The sequence below is a fragment of the Poecilia latipinna genome, unplaced genomic scaffold (assembly GCF_001443285.1).
Source record: "Poecilia latipinna isolate Pla-1442-1.1 unplaced genomic scaffold, P_latipinna-1.0 Scaffold224, whole genome shotgun sequence".
In the NCBI taxonomy this organism is placed as follows: Eukaryota; Metazoa; Chordata; class Actinopteri; order Cyprinodontiformes; family Poeciliidae; genus Poecilia; species Poecilia latipinna.
The window spans coordinates 192,604-215,645 of record NW_015112840.1 but is presented as its reverse complement, the minus strand read 5'-3'; the positions used below and the strand labels follow the sequence as shown (position 1 = coordinate 215,645).

Genomic DNA, 23,042 nt, shown 5'->3' with positions numbered 1-23,042 from the left:
ATAGCAAGCCAAATAATTAACACACACACAAAAAAACAAATTAAGCAAATCAGTCCACAGATGATGTTGGTAAAACAAATTGGACTAGAACAGTGTCAATATTACATAAATGAAGAAAATTATGTGCAAAGTAGCGTAAAAAGTCAAATCTAGTACAGCCAAGATCGCTACCAAACAAGTCCTTGTTTGAATCATTTATTTATGACAGTTTTAATAGATGAACTAATCAGAGGAGAGATACCACAGCTGTGGTACTGAGAAACAACCTAAATATTTAGATTTTTTAAGGCAGATTTTACAATAAAAAAGAAATAATTTTTATTCGTCTTGACAAATAAAAAAAATGGTGAGCTTATGAAAGTGAGAACAGCTTGATAAAGAGAGGAAAAATATATTGAAACTTGAAGTTTTCTTTACTATTATCCAAAAAAAAAAAAAAGGTTTCTGAAGGATTTCCCTGAATGAAAATAAAATGTAAAATCTAAAAATCTTCCAATACTCCTGATCATCTTCAATATGCAACTAAGACCTCTGATGGTATAGTTTTAAAAGTAAACTCTGCCTAAGTGATTAAATGAAGCTTTTGTGTTTGTTTCTTGCAGTAACATAAAAATAAAACACTTTATTAATCCAAGTTCATCACCTACTCAGAGGTGAAGGAACTGACGTCATTCAGTCCATCACAGGGTAAGTCAGACACACTCACATGTCTAAATGCCATTTTAGACCTCCAAAGTATTAATCCTTCATTTCCCTGATGCAGGAAAACCATGACAGTAACCCTAAACCCACTGGAGGCATGAGACGCTGTTGGGGGAGGGGCTGAAAGAGTCATCTGGTCCAAGGTCTCCATGGTCTAACCAAAGGGTCAACTTCAACCATGAGAAGAAGAGAAACATCTGTCAACACCTGCTGCAGAGGTCACATCGGACATCTGTCCATCATATCAGATGACCCAACCTGATACACCTCATGTCGGTAAATCTGTCTGCAGAACAAAAATCTGATTAATGTTCTTCAGAACAATCCATAATGCATGTTTGTGTGCTTACTAGATTGTTAAACAGTGTTAAGACAACCATTTTCTGCATCAAGAAGCACATTCACTTTAGAAATCTCAGAATTTTGTTTTTACATAACTCAAAGATCACACAGTTTCCAGATAAGAAAATACTTCAGTTTCCAGTGAACTGAAAATAGCCAATGTTTACAGTCAGGTGGAAAGAACAAGAAGCCCTCGAGCCATGGCAGATACAACTGCAGTAACAACTATGAAACATTTCCGAAATGAAATGTACAAAGTGTTACTGCAGAGGCGATTACAAATTGTGATAAGGTTTTCCAAAGCCACAGCTGCAGGCTGCTAATGATAGGAAAGACAGAAGTGTGTGTGCACATGTGATGTGTGAAAAGCTCAGACACCAAAGCTATGCTGAAGTTTCATTTTTTTAACACCCCAGGCTTTGGGTCCATCCTGCACAGAGACAGAAACACACATAAGACCTCTCCTCATATTACAATGCCTCCTCACCCCTCAGTGATTCTGTTTAGTCTCTAATTAGTACCCACAGTTGTGTTTGGCATCCAGGAAATGTAAGATTAAGTGTCACTCTCAACTGCAGCCATCTATTTGTGTTGACCCTCTAAAAATTTAAGTCTGAGTGTTTAATTCAGATTCTAGAGAATATCAGGCAAAAAAATCTGTTGATTTAATTTGTAAAAGTAAAGAAGGCAAAATTGCTTTTGCACAGGATTAGTTTTTCACAGGGATCACATGCTATTTGCAATAACTGCAGAGACTTTCCAAGCCAATGACCTACTATATATTGCTGAACTCCAAGGTCCTGTAATGAAACCAATCCAATAAGAATAGGCATCTCTGTGAGTTGGACAGAAATGGGTGGAGTCCGAAACTTAACTGGGCCATTTTTGCTTTCCTGGGCGTATTTTTATTTGCTTTTGGGCTAAGAATGGGAGGTTCCCAGTCCAGCAAAACCCCATCGACTTGTAACATACAGCATCAAAAAGAAAAAGCCGAAGAGAAGGATGCAAATGGTGGCTCACATCATGCATTACACTGTTCGGTAAGAATCATTTTCTTCTGTTTGTAGCCTCCTGTTATACAGCTGCCTAGTGCACTGAGCTATAGCCTGCAGCCAGAAAAGTAGATTTAACATAAACTCAAGTCACTCCTTCAATCAACTCGAAACAGCATATCCACATTATATCTGGAAGATGACCATACATTTCAGCAAAATCTGAGGCTTCGGTTATCCCGCCACATTGGGGAGTAACTGATTTATCACACGGCGCCCCTAGATAATGCCCATCCCCTGCAAATAGGGCTAAAGTTGGCATCATTAGTTTTTGCTTTTCCCTGAGAACAAAGCAAAACACCAGAGGAGATCCAAATTAAAATTCAAAAATGTTGATGCAAATACCAACAGCAAATTGAAGAAGGAGGAAAGAAAAGGCTGGAAAACATTTCATCCAGTCAGTTCCAGCCTCCCCTTCTGGCTGGAGACCATGTGTTGACAGATGAACCACGTCTATTTCAAACTCCTCCTCACAGCTGTGGACGGCAGCTCCAGGCTGCTTTGTAGTCACATCTGTATGCTGGACAGCTGGATATTTGGAGAAAATTACAGTTTGATCTGTGGCAAGCCAGACTGGAGAACATATTCAAACACTGCAATTAGGACTGATCAAAGATCCATTTTTTGCTCTAAACACAGCTACAAGGATTGGTAGCTGATCACGAAGCAGCAGCTGAATCGCTCCAAGACAGAATCAGTGAAATTAGCCAGAAATGGCTCAGAAGAGTTTGTCACCATTTGTGAGGAATTATCTCTAAATTTACTGCAGACCCCATCTATTTGAAATCACACTATAATTTGTACAATTACTAATGTTAGTCTGAATTTGTCCTTACACATTTACCCCTTTAATTTGCTTAAAGTTATATAAAATCATAAAAAAATTCAAATAGGACAGCAGAATTAAAAAAAATATATAACAGTTCAAGTGATGAATTTGTTGATCATGGCCTTTTTATCTGCCTGGTACATTTGAAACTCAAATCCTGATATAAACAATTGGCCTCTCATTCCTGATGACGTCAGTTCGGTTTTGCACCATCAGTATTTAACAATCACAGCAGATTTTCATGTGCTCAGCTAATAAGTCTAGATGACAGCTTGTGTACATTAGTTTGTTGACTAAATCTGAACCATTTTCTTCTTCTCCAGGACAGAATGGAAATGTCTTAACCTTGTTTATATTTCACTGAAAGATGAGTTGTCAAAGTAAAAGACGAAGAAGAAAAGCTAAAGAAAATACAAACTGATACAATTATGAAAGAAAATTTCCACTTAGTACTTTAGCTATGCTTATACCTAATTAACTAAGAGCAGACCAACATAAAGACCAAATCATCTGATCCTTTTTTGTAACGTCCTGCAAACCCAAACCTGTTGTTCCCTTGAGCAGTCAAACCAAAATCTTGCAAAAATGCAAACTGTTGAAGCCTCCTGGGCCCCCTGGTCAAAACCTCACTGTGCTAACAATTTAAGTACTAGTCCAGAGCTTTGAGAACAGATACTTGCCAAGGGGCTGGCTGTGCTAAACTAAGCAAGTATAGGCTAGAAGTTCACATGAGTGCCAATTTGAGGATTAGAGAAAGAGGAAAATTGACATTTTTGGGGGGAAGGGGTGCTGTCTGCAAGTAAAGCAGTGTCTTAAAGCTGGCAGGTTCATTCCCAGCTCTGTCAGAATCACAGACTAAAGACTGACTGGTCCAGACATCGTTTTTATTACAGAAATAGAGGTTATTAATCACAGGCTTGCTCTGTGATTAATAACTTGTAGCAGAATTTCTAATCACTTATGAAGGCTTATAAATATTGCACCATACAAGTTTTAATCATAGTTTTGTGTTTTTATTTCTTATCAAACATTTGACATCATAACTTCATTTGAGGTCAAGTTCAAGCTTAAACAGTGTAAAATGCTTAAAATAAGAAAGAAAATATTGATATTTCAATTATTGCATGATGATGACTTTAAAACATGCAATTTACACAAACAATTTAATTATTTATAGTTATTGAAGAACTTCTGGATCCTGTACACACTGATGGATTATTAAAAAAAGAAAAGAGAAAAACTCATTTCCAGACATCAAATTACATAAAAATGTACTAAAAATAATAAAATAAAAAGACTTATAGGAAACAGTGTAACTCTGGTTAAAAGGACTTTGCTGTGGGAAAAGTTCTAACAAGGTCAAATACAAACTTTTTTAGATTAATGTCTAAAATGTTCCATTAACTTCTTCAGGCAATTTCTGTTGGAACTTTTAACTTGAATTATGAATGAATTTGGTTGGCATATAAATTAGTTAGAGGAGGAAATATGATATTCCCCTTATGATTTCATAAGGGGAAACAGTTGACTACCTGAGTTATGTTGTTCTGATACACTCATTAAACACAGAATCAAGACGTGAATTGAATTTTTTAGATTAATTCTCATTTGAACACACGGCTCTGTCAACACGACTGACACCGTCACTGAAAAGATAATTTAAACATATTCCTTTAAAAGGTGGTAAGTTTATGTTTATTCCATATAGTTATTTATTTATTAGGGAGGGATTTGATGAATCTCCTTTTATAGGGAACTGCTTGTAATTGTTCACTCCTCCCGTAATTTTATATCCTCCTGCATACAAAGTCTCAATGACCAACATCTGGTGAGGCGTTATTAAACTCAGCAGGTCCCTTGTTAAGGTGCATAGTATAAGTATTAACCCCCCTTGAACTTCAAACTTCATCATATTAAATTCACAGATTTGAATGAATTTTAGGGATTTTATGTGATAAACCGACAGAGAGGAGAAGGTCATCATGAAGTGGAAGGAAAATGATTTATGGCTTTATATTCTCAGCTGAAGATCAGTCAGATTTGACAGAAAACATCTGTGAACATGGATTTTCCAGTCTTGCTGCTGGTTCTGTCTTGGATTTTGATCTGCACTTTGACTAGGCCATTCTAAGACATTGATATATGCTTTCATTTAAACCAGAGGTCTGCCACTATTCTGTAGCTTTTGGCTGCATTCCAGCTCCAACACACCAGAATCAAAAGGTTGATTTACCCAATTGGCATGTCAGCCATTAATTTAAGTCAGGTGTGTTAGTGCAGAGTTGCATCCAAAAGTTGCAGAACAGTGGCACTTGAGTTACAGACTGTTGATCTAAAAAGTTCTGTTGTAGCTCCAGCAGTATGTTGGAGGTTCTGATTCTCCTGGAAGATGAACCTTCTCCTCCATATCTAGTGTTTCAAACTCTAATAGGTTTATTCTAAGCCAGAGACTTGCCACTGTATTGCCCTGTATTTAGCTCCACACATCTTTTCATAAACTCTCTACTGAAGGAGTCATTAGCATAATGCTGCCACCACCCTGTTACACTGTGGGAAGGGCGTTGTGTAACATTGATTAGCATGTAAGCCACAAACCTCATCACCTTCTTTTAACTGATTTTTGTTCATTTTACATAACTTGTGGAAAACTTCAAAAGAAATGACCAGTGCTTTTTTATAATGTCTTTTCATTTTCTAACTCTTCTATAACGGTCAGATTTGTGGAGTGCAAGACTCCCCGTTGTCCCGCCTGCAGACTCCACCACTTAAGCTGTGGATCTCTGCAGCTTACGCAGAGTCAACATGCATCTTTTAGCTTTTTCTCTTAAAATTTCTGCTTGCCCATCAGTCAAAGTGGAAGGTCATGTCGTGATAAATGTTCCCTTGAGTCAAAATCTCAGAGTTCTGGTGATTAACAGAACTCTGAGATGTTCAAAGCTCAGGATACTGTTTTAGAACTCAGCCCTGCTTTAAACGTCTCTGTCTGCCGTGTTCCTTCGTCTTCATGATGTCGTTTGTCTTCTATTGTATAATGTCATTTATGTAAAATTAAGGGGATCAACTGCAAATGCAGGCCACACCTTTCAGATTTGTAGCTGTAAAAAAACAAAATCAAAATGTTAAAAAAAATCCTATGGCGTGAATACTTTTGCAATGCTCTGTGATTATTTTTAGAAGTAGTTTAAGAACTGGACAAAGAAATGGAGTCAAAACACTTTACCTGTTTAATATCCCCACAGGTCATTGGCTTCCTGCTGTCTGACAAAATGACTCCTCTCTGGCTCGCTCTGCTCATTAAAGATGCTCTCAATCATCATTATCCACTTATTCTTCAACAACACCTTTTGGTTCACTAGCAACTTACAGCAGAAGCATATGTGAGAGCTGAAAGCACACTGCAGAACTTTCTATTTCACTTCTGGACCCAATGAGTGGTAGCAAAGCTTAAATCAGGGAACAGAAGCTGCTTCATTACCTCCTGAGATAAACGTTCACAAAACAGATGCCATTCTCCACAGTGTGTGCACCCAGGAAATATTTCCTCCAAAACAATGACATTTCATTTTCTCTAGTGTCTAATGTGACGGAGGAGCCGTCACGACCCGGGACTTAATTATCTGTGTCAACACGCCCACACACAATCGCTAACTTACTTCTGTTACAGGTTAAACTGATGCGGTTCATCGTGGCGGTGTTCCTGCTTCGGTTAGCGTATCCATCCTAATCTGTTTTCACTTCCAAACATTTTCCCGGTTTTGTTGTCAATAAGGGTTATTTCCGGATTGTGGCGCGCCGGGAGGGAGTCGTGATGACGTCATTGAAGTATACTGAGTGTTCTCTATTAAATTGATTATTGTATTTTTGATTACAAGTTTATTTATTTTCTTTATTATTATGATTGTTTTGTATCCTTTAAGACTTCATCTGAGTTAGAAGTAATTGTTTAATTGTTTTGTTTGCTTGATTGGTCTTTCTGTGGGCGGAGCCTGTGGCTTTAAAAGCAGGGCTCTGCGCCACAGGGAGGCCGTCTGTGGCTAGACTCCTGCCAGATCACAGCGAAGGTGATGGACTCTTACCTCGAAGGTACTGTTGTTTTGTCTGTTTTTAACCTGCCTGGACGTCCCTGTATATATATTCTTCACCTGCCACCTTTTTGCTCACTTGAAGAACTGAATATATTTCACTAAAGTGATCTCTGGCCTTGGGCAGTCATTTTTTTGTTTGTCCAAGCATAAGAGAACCCCGTCACACTAATTAATAGACATGACTAAATCAAACAATGAAAGTTTGAATGTGCTGATGACGACATTTAAAATAATATCAAAAATCAAATCTTTGTTACTGCTGACAGGCTGAACAAGATATGGTCAGAGAAGCAGCAAAGAGGCTCATGGTAGCTCAAAATGAGCAGCAGACAAGATTACTTTTAGTTGATTAATCCTCAAATCTGGTAAGAAGAAGCCGTAGATGGAATAAATAAACCTCCCATGTAAAGTCTGAGTCAGGGCATTCAGGCGGCAAAGCAAACATGTGAAAGAAGGTGCTGTGGCCAGAAAAGAGCAACATATTATTTCCCTAAAAGAACCTATCACTAAACAATCCAAACCTGAGAAACACGGTGGTGGCAGCATCATTCTGCATCACAGTTTGTTAATGGCTGAAAACAGTAGAGAATCAGGGGGAGTTTAAAATTCCAGCAGGACAATTACACTGAACCTACTGCCAGAGTTCCAATGGGATAGCTCAGGTCAAAGCAAATTCATGCTACAATGACCTAGTCAAAGCCTAGACCTACATCCAATCAAGTGCATATAAGAAGACTTGAAAATTGCCTTATGTTGATGCTCTCCATGTGACTGAGCTCCAGTTATTTTGCTAAGACAATTGGGCAAAACTTTCAGCTGGTAGAGAAGCACCTCTAAAAGAGATGCAGGCCTAACAGTAGCACAGATGGTTTTCCAAACTATTGACACAAGGAGAATAAATACCTATACATTGCATACTTTTTTCCCCATTTCTTTTTGTAAAGAATGTCAAAACAATGTATCATTTTACTTTCTGTTTGTACGTCACAGTGCATACAACTGAAATAAAAAAGTGTGTGGTTGTAATTTGACAATATATGAAAAGGTTTGAGGGCTATGAATACTTTTGCAAGACCTTCATCAGCAGTAGCACCAGGGAGCCTCTCTCACCACTAGTTACACTTCATTCATAATTTTTGAGTTTGCAAACCTGTGTTACACCTTGGACGTCACCACCATACCTCTGCTACAGCAGCTGCATTTATGCCAAAACGACAAGCCAGAGCAGTGACCTGCCTCGATCTGCAGCTCAGGCCTGCCGACAGGTGTGCAGCCAGACAGCATGTTGAACAAACTTTGCTTGTCAAGGCAGAAAATGAAAGATAGAATTTGACAAATGGAGTTGAGCATGAAAGGTCTGCCTTGTCATTGGTGTCTCATTAACTGCATTTTATCTGTTGTCTAGGAAACTCTTAATTAGACGTAGCTGAAGAGACATGAAGTCAAGAGACGGGAGGTGGAGTGAGGAAAGAGGGAGCCTTTCCAAGAACCTTCCCTCAACCCAAATAGTTTTCTCAGTATTGTTTATGTCGATTTATCTACTTCAGTTCAATTCAGTTTATTTACATCCACAATCACATAACAAGGCACATAACAAAAAAGTCCAATCATACATACATTCAAACTGATCCCAGTTATCGAACAGTGCAGTCAAGTTTAGCTTATTATTAAAATGACTCTGTGGATTGTATTGAGTCATTTTATTTTATCTCAACTCAAACACCTTAAATGTGTTTTATTTATGGTTTATGTACAAATGTATAAATGTTACATAAATAAAAAAAAAACACTTTATGTGACTTAAGTCTGTAGAATGACAACTTCAAAATACTCATGTTTGAAAATATGTAAATGTCCAAACAAAATCCTGAGAATCTGCTTTATGAAGAATAAACAGCTAACCTTGATCAACAATATGACTTAAAAAGGAGGAACAAAGCTGGAAATATGCCTGTAATTCTATTTCTTGCTGAACAATGAACGTCATGTCCCCTTTTTTATACTAGTGAAAAACCACAAAATTACAACAAAGAAATCTGAATCAGCTTATTTTGGGAAACAGTGTAAAAAAGGAATGAAAAAATCTTAACTTCTGAATTCAAACTAACTGGAAGAATGTAATGATTTTAATGTCTCACAAGAAAGTTCAAAGTTTGTTGATTAAAAATTACCCAGACTGAAACAAACTCAGACTGAACCTTCTTTAAAAGCAATAATGATTAAAGAAAAGCTGACTGTTGCCTCTTTCAGGGTTGATAGTCTCTGACCTAATGGCTGCTGGCCATAGCTTCCAGCTCCTTTGCAACCCTGCATAGACAGGGTTGCTGTACAATAGCAATAAAAGACATGTTTTATGTTTTTGGGTGCTTTGATTATTCCTTTGTGTTTACTACTTCAGCACTAACCCTGGTGTGCCACCATGAAAAGGCTCAACAACCTGATAAAGAGGGCTGTGGATCAAAAGGAGATGATGGTACAAAGAAGGATTCTTCAACAGAACGTACAGCCCTGAGCATCTTTTCATGAGACCGTTATATCACAGCAGTGTTTTCAGTCAGAGGCCTTTTCAGAACCGCTGTAAAACAAACCCCTACAGGAGATCCTTCCTGCCACAGCCTTCACTTCTAAAACAACTATTTGAAGAACCTCAATCCTATCCCTCTTTAGGATCTAAAAAAGTATTTCTGAATCACATTGAATTGAAACAGAAATTTCACCCAGGCAGTAGTGGAAACATATTGCTTCAATTTTCTATTTTCCCAAAACTCATATTAGTCAGGTATGAATAGTGTGTGTCTACAACCAAGGTTATTAGTCAGGGAGTATTTAAACCCCCCAAAATGTTTTCCAAACCCATCATTGTCCTAACAAATTGATTTCTAAACATTGTGATGATTGACGCAACATAAGCAACTTTATCCTCATAAAGGTTGTTGTGGTAATTCTGAGCAAATGAATCCTCCAATTAAACAACTTTTATTTTCTAATATTTAATTTAGACATTTTTTTTTTCCTGCAACCTTTCCGTTACCACTTTGAAACTACAATGTGTTGCAATTTTAAAGATGTCACAAGCAAAGAGGGACTTAATGTCACAGTCATTATTATATGTTCAGCAATGAACCGGATTCTATGTAACAAAACCACATAGGGAGGAAAAACTGAAGGCTTGTCCCTAACTTACTGGAAGAGAGAAGGGGTGAATGAGTAAAATGCATTCTTCCAGTAAGTAAAGGACTCCTGCCAAGTATTATGCTACATTGTACAAGGACAGCAACTCTCATGCTGCAACAAAGTGACAGTTTAATACTCCTCCTAAATTTATTCAATCTCCAACTGTGAATGGAGAAGATGCTCCTCAAAGCAAAATCCCCTCTATACAATAAATAAATGTTTATCATGCTTTTGAAGAACAGCTTAGCATATGTGAGATCATGGTCTCCAGAGTCCTTGTTTTATCTTTTTTCTGATTAGTAACAAGTGAGGATAATCAGCTGCAGAGGTGACTCAGAACAGTTCTGGAATCACTACTTAGAAAGTATCACTGACCTTGTTTATCAAATAGAGATTTTTCAGTTTTATTCTTTGTTCAGACAGCTACACATAAAGTCTGAATGCTTGCACAGTGAGAATAGTAACTCCAGTCTGTCATAAGGCCTAATAGCTAATGTGCATTTTCATTCCAGCTGGGCTGTAGAAATGGATACCCTCCCAGGGGGATCCAAGTGTAAGCATACTATGGCAGAGCATATCCAGAAACCTATTTGTGCTTTGGGAAAAGCCATACATTCTGAAAATAGTGTGCGTTATTGGGTTACAGGCTATGTGTGCCACTGTCATAGTGTCATATATCACATCTCACCATGTGCTAGGTGACATAATCCAACCATCACGAGAAAGCGAACTGCAGATGATTACTGGGGCAGGTGTGCGTTTGTGTGTTTTATTTCACACCCTAAATGTATCATGGGTAATATATTTCACATTTACATTCAACACTTTCTGGTTCTTTTCTCTCTCTGCCACCACTGACACTTTCAGTTGACCAGTGTTGGATTTATTCCTGTTAGCGTCTTCCTGTTGGAATGACGTCTTATCTCGCATCCGAATCGCTGGAGATGAGAAATGAAAGCAAGCAAAGCGCAGCAATAGAACCTTGATGGGGATCAATATTCACATGGTTGATCCTGTTATTCTTTGCATTGCTTATTGCACTGCAGTAGAGCTTATTGACATCGCTGGGTTTCCTGAGACAGAACCTCCTTTTCAGCACAATCTGTACACTTAATAGAGCTGAGGTCAGGAATACTCCAAGACCTTAATATGAACCACCTTTATCCATTCCAGTACCAGGTTTGATGTGTGTCTGGGATCTCTGTTGCTGAAATGACCCCGATTTCAACACTACTAAAAATGCATGGGATTGACTGTGCTTAATCAATAGATCTAACCCTAAATCCTTTCAATAAGACATACTGTTCCTGATAAGAGAAGTAGTCAAATAGTTAGCCAGAAATTTATTCTAGGCTTTTGTTCTTGGCTTCAGCAATCATGTGGTTTCTCTGGAACTTGCTAAGGGACATGTCATAATGTGAGACAGTCTGTATTATATACATATAAAATGTTACTGAAGTTGTTCGCTATATTATGAGTCCTCTTAGAAATTCATACTGTTTAAAATAAAAGATTTAAAGCCAAACTAGAAGATAAGTGTACCAAAGGGTGCATAAGTTCAGATTTGCCTAAATTAGCTTTAGTAAGTTTAGTGCACATTCAACTTCTATGAAAGTATTCATTTCATTCTAAAGATAACATTAATTCAAAAAGATTCTTGATAAATAATAAAAAAAATATATTAAATAAAATTAACTCAATGTACTAAGCAAACAAGAAACATGAAATGTTTAATGTAGCTGTAAAAAAATATTTCAATGTTTGCATATTACAATGAGCAGTAAACTGCTGAAACACCCAGTGGATTGTGACTTTTTCATAAACAGTTAAAGGATAACAAACACAAAGCACTTTAAGTGACAGCTAATCAAGTGGAAAGCAGCATGTCGAATACTGATGAGCCTTCATGCTACTAATATCCCCTTTAAGGCATTTAGCTCCCCTTCAATCTGTCAACTAATAAAAAAATCTAATCAGTCAACCAGAAATAATATTTGCACAATGAACAGCATTTAGCACAACAGGCCCAGAAAAATATGTTTGCATTTGACCTGACAAACAAACCCGGCATTATATTGTAGCTACACTGCAAACAGTCAGACAGCAGCAATCTGACTAAGAGTGCAGGAGTAGTTCACTGGATTTGTGCTTTATTGCTACTGAATATAAAACACGGTTAAAAAAGTGTTATCTATTAAGACCCATTCCAAGGAGCAATCAGAACCAACACTCAGGTCATCTCATTTACTGCCGAAACCTGTTCTGGTCTGTAGCTATGTGTGTATGTAAACAGCATGAGGCTGTTCACACATACTTAATGTTTACTGATGCGTTCTAAAATTAGACCACTTAATGATGGCGCCTGATAACCATGAAATGCCTCTGCCGCATCAGATGCACTAAGTGGTTTGGATTTACACATGATGGGTCCTGCAGATCATCACAGGGAGGAAGAGAGGAAAGGAAGATGAAAAGCGTTCAGCATTGTGAGCTCAGACACGCTGGTCATCAACCACTGCAGATTCTATACTTATAAAACATTTAGGTAAAAAGGGGGAGAATAAGATGTAAAATAAACTTTTTTGAGCTGTAGTCTCCAGCTGAGCTCTCGCCTCAGAGAACAATACCCCTGAGACTCTCTCCTCAACCCCTTCAGACTAGCAGCAGCAGCAGCAATTAGCAAACACCTGGTGGAACTAATTCTTGCTAATAACAAAGCTCCAACTTTCCATGTTGAAGTTCTGACCTCGTGGTGTTTCAGTTGTTCTTCCAAATTAGAGCTGGGAAATTCCAACTTCCAAGTGCAGAGCACAGCATGAACCACATGAATGTAGTTGTTAGGAAAATATAACAACTTGAGTGCTGCAATGAACAGTGTTTCTATATTTACTGTGATCTATCATTGTAATTTTGTTGTTTGTTTGATAAGCCTGTTGAGGTTACCATACAAATGTCTTCTCAGCCCAACGCTCCTAGGAGCAGCTATAAACGGCATAATGGAAAGACACCGTAGTGATGACAAGCTGAAGGTGGCGTGTTGAAAGAGTAGGAGCTTCCTAAAGAGACAAAGGTGAATTTCAAGGGTTCAAATCGCAGTCATATTTATTTTAACATATGTTTGATATATGCACCATTTTTGTAACAACTGGAAGCAACAAGGTTACTTGATTGTGCTATAAAATGGCACTGTGTTTTTGATGAGGGAATAACATTATAGCATGATTAAAGCTGAAAAAAGAACATTTTACATAATACCCCCGTTCCTTTTTTAAAAATAAAAGTTTGCTGATGTGTCAGATTGTTGAAAGGGAATACTTTTAAATTTTTTTGCACTCAGATTAACTTGGGGTAGTTTGGGATATTTGGGAAAGAATGTGAAGAATGCACTGAGTTAAATACTGCTTTATCAACAGTATGCAGCAAGCAGTCTGTGACAAATTAACACAGAGTGTGCAACTAATTCAATAGAATGTAGAAGATGTTCATAAATCATGCCCTGTTTTTAACTGTATTCCTCATCTATCTTTTGAATAAATGTTATTTTCATCTGAATGCAAATTTCACCATAAAAGCATTTTTCAGAAATTTGTTTTTGGCTTCAACTCCATGTTACTCCAACACAAGGTCACTGCATTACAGCTCAAAACCCTTGAAAAAATCTCTCTGCATAAGATGCACTGGATGAGTTTCTTAAAGCCCTAAGATGGTTGTACTGTTTAAACAGTGGAAGCAAGATTTGTCAAGATCCTGTTTTAGAGGAAGCAAGATCTGTTGCAGCAAGAAAGATAATTATTCTAGTCAATAATTAAGGATCATTAAATATCCCTGCCTTCTCTCTGAGCTCATATTTCAGATTTTATCATTTTTGTTTATATTCTACAGTACATATGATTAATCACTGGAGGACAGCACATTTTCCTGTTCTGTCTGAGCTTGGCCTGTCATCTTTTGGAAAATTGCAACTAGGTGAAGATCACAATACATAGAGAATCACTGTTCATTGCAACCCTGAGGCCGATTTATTTTCCAAACAAAATTTATGAGGCTCAGGCTGTGCTCTGCACTCGGAAGTTGGAATTTCCCATTTCCAAGTTGGAAAAACAACTGAAACTCCATGTGAGGTCGGAATTTTAACATGGAAAGCTGGAGGTTTCTTACCAGCAGCAATTTCAAAATCCACAATGGTGATATGCATCTAACATGATGAACGCTGAACAGTTTTATGTAGACTTGTGGGTTTACATCTCATTACACCAGTACTGTCCTTCATGTATTTGTGACCCTCATGTTTGAATGCAAATTTGCTTGTGGTAGCTAGTTTGGTCACTGATCACCGTACTCGGATGCAACAAATTCTGTAACGACTGAAATAATCTGTCAGTGGAACTTCTGATTTTTTTATATCCTAAAAGTAAAAGAGTTATTTACTTAAAACAAGCTTCTATAGTTTGCTCTTTTTTCATTTGCACCAGAAACTAGACTGAAAATACTTGGCAAGACTGTGTGTTTTTGCAGTGTGGTCAAAGTGGAAGACATGGGCACACCTCGTAAAAAAAGTGACTATTTAAGAACTTAGGTTTTACTGATACTGCAGCTGTTTTTAGAAAAAACATTTAACAAGCGACATTTAAAAAAAGCTATGAATTGGAAGTTATTTGTAATATTTCAGAAAGTGAAGCACAGAAAACACAATCACACTGCTGGGTCACTGCTTTACGTTCTGTGATGGTGTCATTGTTGTGTTTCATTATGTATTCATATATAATTTTTAATTTGTATTTTACAATTACAGCAGATTTTCATGCACAGATGGCCAAACTTCATTAAACTATTTTGAACATTAATTTAGAAATTGGGCTTTCTGTTCAGGACTGAAAGAAAGAGGCAGCAGAAACTCCCTCTGTTGTTGCACATCAGAACACTTTTACATGAAACTTTCATGCATACATAATTAATTGTCACCACACTGAAATGTGATGCCAGCCTAATTTTAACATGCCATATTAAATTTTGAGAGCAGAAATGCTGAAATTAGCCTAGCATTTTAGCAAACGGCGCCACACAGAAACAGCAGGACCAAGACCTGAGTTAGTTGAAAACCATAGCTCTATATAATTTTAGTACGAGGCAGAGTATAAACAAAGTTTATGTTCTGTGTCTTACTAAAATTAGAGAGCATTGTTTCCATCAGCCAATGCACCTTCCTGGTTCTGATTATGGGTCATCCAACCACGATTCATTACAGCGTAGTTTTGTTTACATGTTCTGCCAACTTTTAGCAACATAGATAAATTAAAAACTTTAAACTGTTTTCTTATTGGAGACCAGAGTATTTCCATTTGATGTTTATCTTCAGACAACCATTACTGGCTAAAGCCTGGCCTAACCACACACAGCTTGACAAACATTAATTTACTATGGAACAGACAAAGTTTGTGTGGACCTTTATTCTGACAGTACAAGTTAAACTTTTTTTTTTTAAAACTCCTGACTTTGGGACAGCTGGAGTGTGGGCTCCCTGACATGACAAACTTCAGGCACACATTGGCATGCTTTGCTTGCCAAACACAGCGCTGCATGTTCAAATAGTGCTGACAGGGAAAACTTACATTATACATGGTCTTCCAATGAGGTTTCATGAAAAAAATACACACATGAACGGAGCTGTCTGCATTCGGTAGTCTCTGAAAACTGCTGGCAGTAGTATAAAGATTTACTAAAAGGATTTTCATTTGCAGTCAGATTGACTTTTATGGGATAATTATGATGTTTGGGATATCCATGAAAGTAAAAGTAGAAAAAATAATCTTCATAAGCCGGAATATATGTTATTTTTTCTGGAAAATGTTTTTGTGTTTGACCTGTCTTTGGTATGTGGTTTTTATCTGACAGCCATTCTAAGTGGTCTCACTGTCGTCCTTTTCGCCTTTCAATGATTTCATTGAACATTGAAACCATTCATGTTCCTGGATGGCCTTAATTTAAAGGAAGTTTTCGCACTGATATAAAGCTACCCAACACAATGATGAACTGCATAGTGCTTCATTTATTCAAGCGTCAAAGTGGAGACTATTCTAAGCTTTTCCATTATGCTGAAGTAGCATCTGATCCATAATGAATGGAGGCACGCAGCCAAGCCAGTTTATTTCACGAGTTTAAGAGTCATATTGTAGTTTTAAAGTTAGACACAATGGAGGAAACCCTTCAAATGCCATCGAGGAAATCTGAATGCCAGCTGGCTTCACTTGTAGCCGCTGGCAGAAGAGGTTTGAATCTATATAAATCACTATGTCTGCTCTGTACAGGACACATTTTGTAATAGTGGCTAAGAAAGAAACAATAACATTATTTTGAATCCATCAACTGAACAGCTTATGTTGAAGTGATAAATAAGTGTGTGCATTTATAAGAGAGAATTAGTTTCTTTCTACCTAGAAAATCATGGCTGAATTGAGGATCTTCAAAACTGTAACTTGGATGTTTCTGGTCTGCAGTGGTCATTGCCTATGAAAATGAACAGAGTTCATCAGACATGGATAACCATATTATCCATGATAAGGTTTATTGATGATGGACGGGAGAGAAATTCAATGGTGTCAGAATGCAGAGAATCAGCTTGTTGGGTATGGAGCTGCAAAGCTGCAGTCCAGTCAACACACCCTACTGCCTATGGTGCCAAAACTATGCAGGTGAGCATCAAAGCTGCACTGCAGAGCAGAGAGTGGAGGAAAGCTGGTCTTACAAATCCTGTTTTCTTTTGCATCACATTAATGGACAGGTGCATGTGCCTGGTTACCTTGGAAGCACATGGAAGCCTGATGCAGTATAGGAAAAAGATCAAACACTTTGATTTCCTCCTACGATAATGCTTCCTCAAAGCATTATCGTAGGTATTCCCTTTTCAGTATATATAAAAATGCCATATATATATCAAAAATAACTTAAAAAAATTAAACTTTCCAATTTAATGCCTTGAAATTGAGCTTGTGTCTCTTTAAGAAGCTCCTGTTCTTTTCGACACTCTGCCTTCAGCATCTCATCTCAACAATGTTTCACCATTAAGCCGTTTATAAATGTTCTTATCAATATTGGAATAAGAAGTAGTTCATTTGCTAAGCTGCACAGTTCCACCAGGTGTTTCCCAATTGCCGCTGCCGCTAGTCTGGAGGAACTGAGTGAGGGAATTGTGAGAGAGAGGGAAATTATGAGTATGAGGTACTCTGTGAAGAGGAAGCTCAAATTAGAGTCTGCGGCTCAAAGGAGATGAATTATAATTATTATTGGAGGATTTCTCAAACATGCATAAAAGGACCAAAGCAACACTCCAGGTATGTTTGTGATGGAGGAATAAAAACGTAAACTTTAAATTATACCCTACCGTTTAAGTGGGCTGCTCATGTCAATAAATGACTGATTGTTCTTGTTTGTTAAAAAATCCCCACTGAAAATATCTTACTTGTTTATATCCTAGTATGTAAAGCACCTCTGTCCTGAAAGTATGCATACGTGGGACAGTGCACATGTTCCCCATAGGCCTGTGACTCCCTTAACCTTTGTCCTCTCCCCTAATCACGTAATCTTTAGAGGAACAGCAGTCCCTGTGATCACTGGCTGGTCCAGTGGGGTGCAGACATTCCTCTGATGGTTCAGGGTGTACCATATCGGAATATCACAGGTAATCCTCATCTCCTAGAAATATCTCCTGCTAGATTCTTCTGATGAGATCTGGGCCTGTGCTGATGGCAGAGTGAGGCAGGGATGAAAACAAACCTTCCACGGTAAACACAAGAGAAACCACTTAACTCAGAGAGGTGATATGAGGAGGCGCCCTCTGAGATGACCTGTCTGATTGGGAAGCTGAGATGCATTCTCTGCTGGATGTGCAGTCTTGACAACTGGAGTCTGGGCCAGCAGATCATAGCTTACGGTAATGTTAGAGGGCACAGTGAACTCTACAGCATTAAGAGAAGCCATCATAGCTTAATAGCACAAGCTCATACAGGCCAGGAAGTAATAAACTGAAGTCAGAGTGAAGTGTAGCTTTTTTAAAAACTCTATTTGCAAAGATTGGAAGCATTGATTTACATCAGCACAGCATTTTAATGATCAAAAATATAAATGCCTATCATTTTCCTTGTCCAATATAAAATACATTTTATAGAAACACTTAAAGTAGATCTCCTTTAACTGGCTGTAGAAAATAAATAATGTATCTCCTGAGGCTTTAATGAAGGGCCAAAGTTGTATTTTTTACACCTGTAGGGAAATGTTGTAAAAATTAGGTTTAACAGAACAATCCTTTCCAGTTCTTTAGGGAATCCTTGAATAATTAGCTTTTAAATAAAGTCATAGAACAACATGTTAGTATTACTAACCTCTGTTTGGTGATAAAAGTAGGTATATTTGCTGTGGTTTGATAAAACTGGTGGCTGGGCGTCTGAAAGCCAATGAGTAAACATTACATTTATGTTTTTTGAGACTCATCTAAAAACAGCACTTTCCATGTCCCTGCTGAGAAAGAGCTACCCCTCAGCATGATCCTGCTACTGCCATATTTCACAGAGGAGATGGTGTGTCCAGGGCAGAGATGTCCCAATCAAGTCTCAAGTCTTTTCCTCTGATTCAAAGTGAAGTGTCAATTATCTAATGACTGAAAAAAACATCCAGGTCACTTCTAACCCTGCTGATCCAGGTTCAAAATCCAAACCTGTCCCATTTGTCCTTTTTAATCCTTAATTACATGAAACTACTAACTTTTTTTCTTTTAATCTGCATCTACAGCAATATTCTTATTATTTCACATTTAATTTACTATCCAAATATATGTTAGACTGTTTTATATTATTTTCAAAATTGTTCAGATATAACGTCTGCTAATTTGAAAATATAAATAACATTTGAAATGGATTCAAATATGTTTATGTTCAACTTCTTAATTAATCAAAAAATGTTTTTCTCTGTCATGAATAATTTAGCAGCTTTTTTCAACTACTGTTCTATATTTAATAATCTAGCTTGGAGCATTTCCTTCTCTGGGGCCATTAAAAACTTCAGTTTTCAAAGTTTTTATTTAACCTAAATTTGCTTAGTTCACTTTTCAAAAACTTTTTAAAATATTGGTTTGGACATTTTGGTAAGTTTTATAACGGGACAGAATCTTTTATTCACAAAAGCATGAAGTCCAGGAAATGAAATGATGTGTTGATCTGGCCAGACGACTTTTAACCCTATTTCAGTTTGCAAAATATACACAGCCGAGATGCTCTTCTAAATGACATATCTCTACTTTTTCATCTTGTAAATATTAGGCATGCAGGTAACACACGGAAATGTCAAGTGCAATATTAAATTCCCAGAGCAGGAGGAAGATAAATGTTAATTCATGAGGACAATGTGCAATATTCAGACTGCAGTGTTAGAACCCTTTTCTTTCTTGAGTTTTGTCAAAATCATTTACTGTGACTGATGGTTATCTACACAGCACTCGCTCTCAGCTGGAGAAGTTCCCATCTGATATCTTATGGAGTCATCAGCAGCCACTTGCCAAGTTTAATACGACTGGGGACTGTAACTCTCAAAGCAACTACTACTAAACATGCCAGACAGGTTTGGCTCTCTCCCCACGATCTGATCGATATCACATTGTGTCTCAAAGCGTCAGAAATCAAGTGGGGCAGCATAGTGAGCATTCAGACACCGGTGAAAGGTCACAGGCTGCCTGACCATCTTCTCCTCCCTCATCCTTGTTGTGCTTCCCTCCTCAGTTGTCCTGATTAAACCTGGAAGTCCCATTGAGGGGCTCTGATTTCTCAACCCTGACTGTTACTGTAGTGAAGTCACTGTTGCATGTCCTCCTCCTGGCTGATAAATGGATTTTGACACATCTACTGGAACTTACAACAAATACACCTTCTTCTTCATCCTACACATATGATTTCACTCATTTGATTTTTAGTGAAAGTAAGATTATTTTTAACCCTTTAGTATTTAGCCACAGGACAATATTTGGTTCAAAGGTTTTGAAACTGTGGAGCACACGACTTGCTCCTGGATTAGAAGCACTCTGTAGTCAAAAGAAGAAAAAACAACTTACCAACAATGAATAATTTATTATGTCATATATGGATAAGGAGAGTGTAATGCCTCATTCCCACATTTCTCACCCCACCGCACATCTAATTCCTGCCCTGATGATGGGGTCTGTTAATGATTGGACATCTCAGTAAAACAGGAGAATTTTACACATTACTGGTTATTAATTGTTTACTTTATTAACTCTACAACCGCAGATGCTATGACTTCTTAAAATGACTTAATTATTTTTTTTGTTCCGACAACATGGCATGATTGATTGCTTCATGCTGCTTTCAGCTTTTAGACATCCACACTGCAGCATAGAAAGGTTTAAGATGATACCTTTAATCAAAGGTCATAACTGTCAGTCATATAACAGCATGATGAGAGCTTAAAAACTTTTGATTAAGGTCTGAAAGATACTATTGTCTGCAGCCAGTGCTGCACACTCCCAACTCCCCAAGCAACAAAGAACTTGGTTGTCAGAAATCCCATGATGACAGAAATGCACGTTTCCAGCTAGAGACAAACTTGCCCTTAACATGAGATGAACATAAAACATAAGAAAACATCTTTTCTGAATTAATGCTCTTGATCCCAGTCAGTTCAGTAGGTAGGTAAATTACATGACCTGGAGCAATTTCTGTTGGATGAATGGAGCCTTTTTTATCCTCACAAGGAAAACTTTTCCCCAGGGACATGGAATTTCAGGAGGGTTTCCCCTCTTATGTATACACACAAGGGTAAAATTTAAAGGTAAAAGGTAATTTGCAACTTCTCATCCTGAGTAATGTTTGAACTAACTGAAATGCAACCTTTCACACAATTTCACTTGCACTTTTAGGAGTTACTGAAAGCCAAGTAAGAAGGAATCTATTGCTATGTCCGTGTGAGAAAGTTGCAAGGCAATGTGCACTTTAATAACTTTAAGACAGACAGACTTACCGTTTGGCTCCTTTATACTTGAAAGTTGTAATTTGCTGACATCACTGGATTCGGCTTCGGTGCCATATTGTTGGAGAAGCGATGCAAGAAGGAATATTAATAAAAGGATCATTTGGATGAGTGGTAGTTGGCAATCACAAAGCTGGACTCTGGTCTGGATCACCACAAACATGCGGGACACAAGTGTAGTTTTGGACACATCTGGAGAGTACAAGCAATGAGTAAAATCCACATAATCTTAATCAGAAGTTCTTCCTCATAACACGAAAAAACATATAACTGATGAATGAGGATCTTCTCCGAGGCGTTCAAACTTGTTTCTGCTGCGCAGTGCGGGTGCGCACCTGTTGGCTCTGAGGAAAGTCGAATATTTGTGCTGAAGAAAGTTTAAGCAATTAAAATCCCAGCAACATGGTTTGAAAATCGCCTTTATGCACGCGTATCATCTATGGCACAGGGCGATCAAAAATACACAGATGCATTTCGGCTCAATTGCGCGCTCATGGTGTGTTCCACACTTCGTCATAAAAATCCCGTCAGATCTTTACGCATTAGACCCAAAGCTCTCACACAGAGAGAGACTGGAGTCCAGCAACCTGATACAGTCCGAGCAGAGAAAACTATCCGGAACTCCGAGACGAGATCTGTTGTCTGGCGCAGTCAAGAGTCATAACTTGTAGACTGAGATAAAATATCGCTGCGCGGACGGGGTTGGGTTTTTGGAGACTGGCAACTGACGGCACAACAGGTGCTGCGCATAAAGCACAACTTTCCAGCCAAGGGAACTCCCCTGGATGTTAACCATTACGTTGCTGTCTGGGTCTATGATGTCCTTTGCCGTCCCATTCTGTCATCCAATGGCTTACTTTCCCTGTTTTCAAGCTTCAGGATTGAAAAAGAGAGAGAGAAAAAAAAACATCAGCTTGGCTCGCAGAACAAAGACGGGATCAAGCTTTTGTAATAGCTTTGCAGAAGCATCTAAAGAAAGAAATGACACGTGGTCCAGTTAGTTAATAAAAATAGAAATACATTAACAAAAACTACTAAATAAAAAAGTATAAAACTAAGCTGACGAATAGTTTGTTTTTGGTTTTTCCCTGTGTCTGAGAGAAAAAAAAAATAATTATTTTCGTATTAGGAACAACCATTTCTTGCCAAGTTTCAATTTAATCCACTTCATTAGCATTTATATCTGTAATTTTGAATATCTGATTGAAATAATATGAAGATATTTATCTTCATATCATAGGAGTATACTTTATTCTTCCTCACCTCACTGAAGAAACTGAATTATCCATAAAAGCACATTTTTAAAGAAATAATTTTAACAAGTTACTTTAACTTACAGTGAATTAAAGTGGAAAAAAAATGACCAGTTGGATACTAAATTCTTTTATCGTTCATGTTTCTGAGGAAGGAAATGTTAAAGGGCTTCCCAATTTGTTATATCAAAGCAGAGTCGCTGCTTGGAACAATACTCCCTCCTGTTCCCAATTTCCTTTTCTCTCCAGCACGGTGCAGTACCTCATCAACTGTGTTTCATGTGGTTCCTCCCACCACACTGTTGGCTAAACCCACCAGTATCCCCACGCTGTAGGTTAAATCTGCTGCGGCACAGACACAACAATCAAAGGAGTTCTGGAGACATATTGAACCTATTGAGTTAGACGCATGATGCAATGCTGCAGCAATTTACCCCCAGTCTCGCATAGCTCAGAACTACACAGCACTACCACCTCAAAGAGAGCAAAGAGCAGCCTTCTCTGTGGCACCAAGGTTTAAGGGAGAGTTTTTTGTGCTTTTAATCTAAGTGAACTGTTTGAAGAAAAAAGCATGGCA

General features: G+C 37.9%; 1 protein-coding gene and 1 long non-coding RNA gene across 4 annotated transcripts in view; both read right to left on the bottom strand.

Moving 5' to 3' along the window:
* Positions 1-22,040, bottom strand: part of pdgfc (platelet derived growth factor c) — a 44,844-nt gene extending 22,804 nt beyond the window's left edge. The window contains exons 1-2 of one of the 3 annotated variants that reach the window (XM_015031945.1): positions 21,548-22,040; positions 21,204-21,404 (exon numbers count right to left, since the gene is read on the bottom strand). In XM_015031945.1, coding sequence (XP_014887431.1) covers positions 21,204-21,375 — 172 coding nt within the window. In that variant the 5' untranslated portion in view covers positions 21,376-21,404; positions 21,548-22,040. Of the gene's footprint in view, positions 1-6,578; positions 6,684-21,203 lie in introns of those variants that run through there. The other 2 variants (XM_015031944.1, XM_015031946.1) reach the window with 2 other exon arrangements.
* LOC106947128 (uncharacterized) lies at positions 3,917-6,565 on the bottom strand. Its single transcript, XR_001424914.1, has 2 exons — positions 6,146-6,565; positions 3,917-6,020 (listed from the first exon to the last, which is right to left on the bottom strand). It is a non-coding gene; the product is annotated as an uncharacterized LOC106947128 (long non-coding RNA).
* Positions 22,041-23,042: the final 1,002 nt, after the last annotated feature.